General features: G+C 31.9%; 1 protein-coding gene across 3 annotated transcripts in view; it reads right to left on the reverse strand.

The window, feature by feature from the left end:
• LOC106467353 (exonuclease mut-7 homolog) overlaps positions 1–8304 on the reverse strand; it is a 59406-nt gene that overhangs the window by 26777 nt on the left and 24325 nt on the right. For all 3 annotated transcript variants that reach the window (XM_013927700.2, XM_022395512.1, XM_022395513.1), the window contains exons 11-13: positions 3166–3302; positions 2670–2779; positions 1748–1922 (exon numbers count right to left, since the gene is read on the reverse strand). In XM_013927700.2, the coding sequence (XP_013783154.1) occupies positions 1748–1922; positions 2670–2779; positions 3166–3302 (422 nt within the window). The remainder of the gene's footprint in view (positions 1–1747; positions 1923–2669; positions 2780–3165; positions 3303–8304) is intronic.

Raw genomic sequence — 8304 nt, forward strand, 5'->3', positions numbered from 1 at the left:
CATTTACATTTCTATGTATTTAATATATACTGACATTTGAAATTATATACCAACTGTTTAATATATATATATATATATATATATATATATATATACTGACATTTACATTTCTATGTATTTAATATATACTGACATATGCAGTTCAATTCCAACGATTTATTATACAGGTAAAGAAAAAACTTTTCAAAAAAGGAAGTAAATGTAGGAATAGTTAATGTCAATCCTTGAAATACAATGTTTGATAGCTCCTTTGTGTAGGAGATCTTAGACAGTCTCGATCCAGAGGAGGAGGGAAGGAGATTGGAGAAGAGTAAAGGGGACTGGAACTAAAGGCAAAGACCCTCTGACAGAACACAAAGAACCCATGGATCTGTTATGAAGAGGCACCACACAGTTGAAAACTGTTGCAACTTGGTCCCCACCTGTCCTGGAAAGAGCATCCCATCACTTATAACACGGACTCCAGGATGAACCAAAATAGGAAAACTGAGGGTAAAGATGACAATGCCTGGAGAAGGTTAAGGTATGGGGAGTGGAAGAAGGGACATGGGGAACATAGACTGGCGAAGACTGGGTGGGAATAACAGCACAAGACCAACGGGAGGCCAGGGATGACTGGGACTGATTAAAATGAATTGGGTGACTAGCAAAAGGCTTGAGACAACAATTGTAAGGAGGAAAGGGTACATAAAAGGGAGGTCAGGGTAAGACAAATCCTTGAAAACTGGGAATGATTAAAATGAATCATAGCCCCGGATTAGAGACCCACGGGGAGAGGAGGGGATCTAAACATTGGGAGTCCAAAAAAGAATCCGAGGCCCATTGGTAACCTAAGGAATACTGGTCCAACAACTGAGGTGGACAGGGCATACCCACCCCGACAGCAATTGTTCAGCAAACTGTTGAGCATAAACCCTAATGTCAGGTATTGTCACATAATAATCAGAACGTGGTACATAACCTAAAAAAATGGAGAGGAATCAAGAATTAAATGTGAAACATGTAAAACTTGACATACCTGATCAATAAGGTGAAAGAAAAGCAAGGACGGGAAACTCTCCTGTCTGTCAGTATTATGTGACTGACCAAAAAAGGCTGGGGCTGGATAAACAGAGTCTAAATTGTCTTCCCCTTGATGAAATTCTTCCTCAGAAGCAGGTTGGGGGGGGGGGGGAAGGCAAAGGACGGCCAAACATAAGTCTCTAACTCCCTGTGAATTAAAGCCTGAACTCCCTCGACAGATATCCATGTTTGGGGTTAGCATTAGTACTGTCAACTAAATTCACGGGAATATCACCATTTGTTACGTTAATACTCAAATTCATATCAAAAAATAGAATTCAAGTATAAAAAACTGATGAAAACAAACCAACTTAAAAAATGGAAAGCAAACACTAAAGTCAAAAATTGAAATTTGAAAACTTGGAAACTGATAAGAAATTACAAACAAAATCGTAGTAATCACAAGTAGAGCGAGTTAAACACACGTCCATACATTCTAATGCCAATTGAGAAAGTGAAGATTGTGCTAGTGTAGTGTGCTAGGCGAAAACATTTTTTTAGCAGTGATTAGAGGGCAAATCAAGATCGAGATAGCTTTGGGGTGAGGGAAAATAAGAATGTTTCAGAAAAATAAAAATTCTAACAAAAGGCAGTTTTATTAACTCCAGCCAAGAACATACTCTCTTCATTAGAAGTCATAAATACATAAGCTTTACAAACATGTCTAATATGTTCTTGCATTTACCAGCATATTTAACCTGAGCTGAGCGAAGAGGTCTCCTCTCCCAGTCAGAAAACTGTTCATCTTTGTTAAGTGGCTGCCCTAAGATAATTCTTGAAAGTTCACTCAAGCCTTTTGAATCTCTTTTAGTAGGACAGAGTTCAGATGCTTTCACCAATTCTGGATGGTCTTTCTGAAACTAAAAATAAATAAATAAATAAAGAGTTTATTTCTTTTTTTACTAAACTTACACTTTTTTATTGTGGACAAGATACACCCATCTTTTCAATGAGTGATAAAAACAATACATACACAGGAACAATTTTAAGCTAATTACTGCTGGAGAAATCTGTATCCACTTTTGTTAAATATTAAACTACTACTGCTAATATTGAAGTAAGTTATTAAAACAAGTACAGAGGAAAATTTACACTTTTTTTAAACAATACTATATTGGTAATGCTAAAATATATTATTAAGCTGATTACAATAGAAAACTTTGAGATACCTTATGAATCACAAGTAAGTCATAATTTCCAACAATGAAGCCATTCAGTAAACTAAGTACTGTGGCTTCATTGTTGGTAATCCTGACTGTTTTTTTTTTAAAGAGTTAATCAGTCACTATTACCAACATTTAGTTGACTAAATAAACTAATTACTACAGAAAACTAGTAGATATCTGATGAGTCATAAACCATAGTTACATGGAAAATTTGGTGACGAAACATGCCGTATTTGTAATCTATATTGACATGTTAGTTTTAACGTCAATAATTCTTTATTAGATTAATAAACGATCACATACTGTCTGAACTTAATATCAAGCATTAAATACATGTTATTTTATAGAAACGTTTTATTTTTAACATAAAAATAATATAATTCCAGTTATATCTTTAAATAATCTATTACTCAAAAACACCTACATGTTTTGAATCCATACCTTAGAAAACACATTTCCTAAATCAACTACTTGTGATAGCTTCTTCAGTTGATCTTTATAACTAGGAATAAATCTAGTCAACATCTGTAGGTCTGACTTGATGGAATAACCTTGTGGATAACAAGAAACAAAGAAATTACTCTAGAAACCTAGTCAACATCTGTAGGCCTGACTTGATAACATAGATTTGTGGATAACAAAAAAACAGGGCAAATCCTGTAGAATTTTTAATACACATGACAGAAAAATAGAAACTTCTATAATTTACCTTACAGCATACATGTTCCAACCTTTCTGAACACAATTCTTTCGACTTAAACAATTTCAAAAAAATTAGCCTGCATTCATATCACGAATAATTTAGAATTTTACAGTTATACTTTTCTACAGCACAAACTTACCAGAATTTAAAGTTTTGCTAAAAACCAAATGGTTTCCATAACTTGCTCAATTTATAGCACTATTCATACAAAAAGTATATTTTTTTTTAACTTACCTAACTTCAGGATCTTGTTGTTACAAAATATATCTTCTATAAGCAACTTCCAGTGCTCTGGCATCAAACATTGATGTAACTGAATCATGTCCAATAAATAAACACTATCCCAAACAGCCATCTGAAGCAGAGAAATCCTGAGAGAGAAGGTAAAGACACCTAAGTCTGAATAATATTTACAGGTGATGTTTAAATTATATTACAAGTTAACCAAACATTATGAAAACAATGTTCCAGGCCCTTGGAACTGCTTCCTTCACTCTAAGTAATACTCAATCTGATGACTAAGATTATGCACTATTGCCAGACACTGGAGTTTTTATTTTAACAAGCTTCTGCCAAAGGGGTTAACATCAATCATACACTACATGTCATGAAAAATTTTCACAGAACTTTCAATGTACATTATTTATCATGGGACAGGTTTAAGCAGATCAAAGACACAAAAAAAAGTCCACAGCAGTTGCATCAGAAGCCTCCGAAATTTTGTGGTCTAACAGAATTACTGTGATTCCAGTTTCTTTGGCCATCTTTCTCATTAAAATTAGCCACTGATTTTGTGATGTAGTTGAAAACTAGTGAATTTATGGGTTATGAGTCTTTGTAACCTTCAAATACTTGTTCATTATATTGTTAACAATATTAACAAATATGTCTAATTTCATAGAAGTGGTTTTTATGGGTCAGAAGGTTATTTTTCTTTCCCAACACAGCCTTCACTTTGTGGATGAAGTTGTTACTCCCAATTGATTTAGGTTGTGGCTTCAGAACCTGTTGTTATTCTAAGCACTCCGCTGTGCAAATTTTTCCATGTTAAAAACTCTCTCCTTTGAATAGTTGCATCTTTTGGCTATACAGTTATTATTTAACCCTATGTGCACTTCAGGGTCAAAATGCACAACATCAACTTTAAAAGTTACATTTAAAAAATACAAGTGTCAATAAACTTGGCATCAAAACAAAGTTTGTAGTATATATTAAAATTGCTCATTTCAGAAAGTTAGAAAGCCAGTTAAATTATAATAGTTTTTAACACTCTATTCCAGTGCCTGATACATTTTTTTGTGCTCTAAAATGCATGTTTGAAAGGAACATCAGTGATTTTCTGGACAACCAACACAGCATAAAAAAAACAATGTTAAGTATGTATTCTCTTGAATACAAGTGAATGAAATAATCTTCAATTATAATACAAGTCCAAAATTTCTTGTTAGACCATTTTTAACACAAGTAACTAAAATGTAAAAATTAAGAATATTTTAAGTTAGATTAAAAAAATTAAAAGAAAATTAAATTAAAACATTTCATGAGACTAGCTTGAGCTAACTGCATCACATGATTGTCAATCTATTGGTCGTTTAGATTAAGTTCTCTAACAATGATTAGTTGCATGTCACATACTTAGATAGGGTCTAAAAGTCATTGCAAAGTAACAAAATTAAAACCAAGTAGACATGAAAGTTTAGATAGCTGAGGCTATTAGGATAAAAAGAATTGTAATTGTCTGTTAAAATCTGCAGTCATCGATTTCAGTTAATATTTTTCAATTTTTTTATTTTAATGTACATTAATGATTCCACTATATTTAGTGTTTGGTTACAGAAAATAAGAGATAGAATATAAAGTGTTACTGAAAAAACTTCCCTTCATTAAGGAGGTTTAGGGGTTATGCAAATGAAATATGAAAACTATAAGATTAAAAGAAGTATTTTAATTCTTATCATATAAATCACCTTTTACTCAGACCAACTGAGTAGAGCTTCATAAATTTACAGATAAATACTTGGTAGAAATACTTTATTCAAAATTTTCATATTTTTTTCAACATAACATTTACAAAAAGCTTGCCAAGTTTGTGAAGATATATTAAATAAATTCAGAATTATATTGAACATTAGTATGTATAACTTCACAAAAGCAGGGTTGGTCCAATGGACCAACACCGTTAACAATCTTGTTAGAAATATCCTTCCTTGGTAAGGACTTAGAAATATCCCTCCAGGCATAAGCATACTATGTCAAAGTTTTAACATCAAATGGTTGGGAATTAGCAGTAATCAAAATATACAAGTTCTTCAAATCACCTATAGCACAACAGCTTGCATCTGCATGACATGCCACTGAAATATCATATATTACACATTATTCTTAGAAGGTGTTATCAACCTCAGAAAGATAATTATATTCCAATAACCCTCTCTGCATGGGCATCCATGTCAAGAGAGATAATATAACAAGAAGGCACCATTCTTTCAACATGTATTCTGCTGACTTTCTAGACAAAAATTCATATTTTTCATACCTATAAATACATCTGTGTGACACACTGATGTTTTACTCATTATTTTACCTTGTAAGCTGTTATAAGGCAATATTAAAACTTCAGACAACAGTAGTACAGAAACGTGCACTCTGATGTTAGACAATAGTTTGCTTAATATACAGAAATATAAGAAGGGCCCATTGTTCTCACATAGGTTATCCCATTTTCTTACATTGCCCTCTTCTAAATTACACACAGAAATCCATTTCCTTATAATGGCTGGAGACGGCTTGAATGGGTAATGAAGAAAAACTTCAATATAAGTTTAACATAACATACCTGATGATGACAAAACCTTGTCGAAACGTTGTACATTTGCTGTTATGTTAAACTTATATTAAAGTTTTTCTTCATTACCCATTCAAGCCGTCTCCAGCCATTATTAGTCTCAAAGTGGGTTCCTCATCATCAAGTTTCCATTTCCTTATATTCAACCATGATCTCTAAAATACTCATCCAACTTCCTTCTAAGCTCAACTTAAAGACACATTAAGCTGACCATGTAAAGTTACTGAAAAGCAACACTGCTTTAATCACCTTGCATGTTCTAAACTTGTATGTCCTAGTCTTACCATAAGTTACTTTACCCCATCTGTTTCAATCCAGGAAGGGGGGATGTGTCACTATTCTCATCTGCTTGTGCCAATTAAGCTAGAATTCAGCACCAGATCCTATGTGCCATTTCAAATAATTGACTGGTAATTACTTAGACATTGTCTACTGCCACCATGAAAATTGGTGTGGTTTTGGCAACTCACTCTTTTTAACAAGGTTAACAAAAAATAAGGTTAACGGCTTATAAATCTAACCTATTGTTAGATATAATGAATTATATAATCATTAGATTAAAAGAAAATTGAGTAACTGACCAAAATTATGTTAAGATATATCAATACCTGGCACATCTAAACAGCATAGTTTGTTTGCATGTGCTAGTTCTTAAGATAAAAAAAATGAAAGGTTCCAGGTTTTAGTTTATCTTTATTTTTCCCACAACTTTTGACCCCCTTTTCAAGTTTCTTTACTTTCCAGGCTTTTACTAGTTCATAACACCCTGAATAAATCATAAACAAGTACCAAAAAAAACCTCTTTAATATTAAAAACAAAAAAAAGACCAAATAAATTCTGTTGAATAATCTCAGTTCTTCGAAAACAAAAGTTTATAGAAAAAGAAGAATCTGACTGTATTATGTTTTGTTAAAAATTCCATCCTTTCTAAGTAACTTTATGAGTACATCTGGAGTTTCTTACTCCCACTAAAAATAATGAAACAATTAACACAGAAGTCCTTGCAACTGACAGAGCCTACATTGACCCAGTGTACATCTGAAGTTTCTTATCAAAAACACAATGTGCTAAGGGGTATTTGAACATGTATTCTTTTATAATGTCAGATATTTGAGAGAAGAAATGCAAAATAAGTTCCTGGGAAAATTAATAAGCAGTTAATAAACCTTAAAACAACCCCAAACAGAAGGGTACAAGAATACAAAGTTGAAACACCTGAGTTTCCTTCATAGTATGTGACTACAGTAAAGTGGCTAAGAGATTTTACAATCAACTCTTTCAGCACCAACCTCATAACCATTTTGTGCTTGTTATACTTTTCATGCTATAACTTTTAAATTAGTAAACCCATGTTCATGAAATTTGGCAGAATATCAGTAAACATTACAAGGCTTTCATATGCAAAATATCAGATTTTTTTATAAGTCTTAGGGTTTGTTAAGCAATGTTTTTCTCATGTCCTTTTTTTTTTCACACATTGCCTATCCAACAAGCAAAGTAATTTTCATTTTAAGACTAAAAATACTTTTATGCATCAGAAAATTTTCAAATTTCACATGTGAAATCTTTATAAGGTCCAGATACTAAGCTAGTTATCAAATGTTTCTCAAGAAAATCTTTATATTTTATGTTATTTTCAATAATGAATCTGTGTACAGGTTCGGTCGATTTCACTGATCTTGTACCACCATAAAAAATTTGTAAATAAATATAAATTATGCCTTTTTCTTTCTAGAATGACTACAAATTACAACACAAAATCAAATGTTTAGGCTAAATAGCTTAAATCTCATAACATTTTATATTTATATATATATTTATTATTTCTATAATACTGACCTTTCAGCCGTGCCTGGCTAACAATACAGAAGTTACAATGATGTGGCATACATGCACTCATGTTACCATATCCAGTAATATAAAACTGACATTTAGTCTTTACAAAGTGACCTGTCTTGGCTGTGTTTTGGTGGACTAGTATTTTGTCAAATACAGTCACATTTGAATTATTATACATAATATATGTATATACATTATTACTATTTACAAATAACTTTTCTTAAAACATAGAACAGTATATAAAGAAGTAAAGCAAACAATTATCTCTTCTAGTCATGATCTTTGTACTCCTTTGCTGTTTGTCATAGGTTGCTAAGCCTTATAAAATTTTGCATGTAGAGAATGTGAAACAAAATATTTTTTTTAGGTTCTTTACATACATTTCAAATAACCAAAAAATAATAAATTACTACATTGATACCATAGAATTCCACTATAATTTATCAAGCTTAGTAATTAAGCTGTATTTGGGTCTAAAAACATAAGAAATTTCAATCAGGCTAAAGACTCAAATTCAATGACGAGGAACTCACTTTGAGACTAATAATACTTGAAGACAGCTTGAATGGGTAATGAAGAAAAACTTTAATATAAGTTTAACATAAAAGTAAATGTACAATAGTTTTGACAAGGTTATGACATCACCTTGTTGTAACATTGTACATTTGCTGTTATGTTAAACTTATAT

The sequence above is a fragment of the Limulus polyphemus genome, unplaced genomic scaffold (genome assembly GCF_000517525.1).
Source record: "Limulus polyphemus unplaced genomic scaffold, Limulus_polyphemus-2.1.2 Scaffold2581, whole genome shotgun sequence".
Classification (NCBI taxonomy): domain Eukaryota; kingdom Metazoa; phylum Arthropoda; class Merostomata; order Xiphosura; family Limulidae; genus Limulus; species Limulus polyphemus.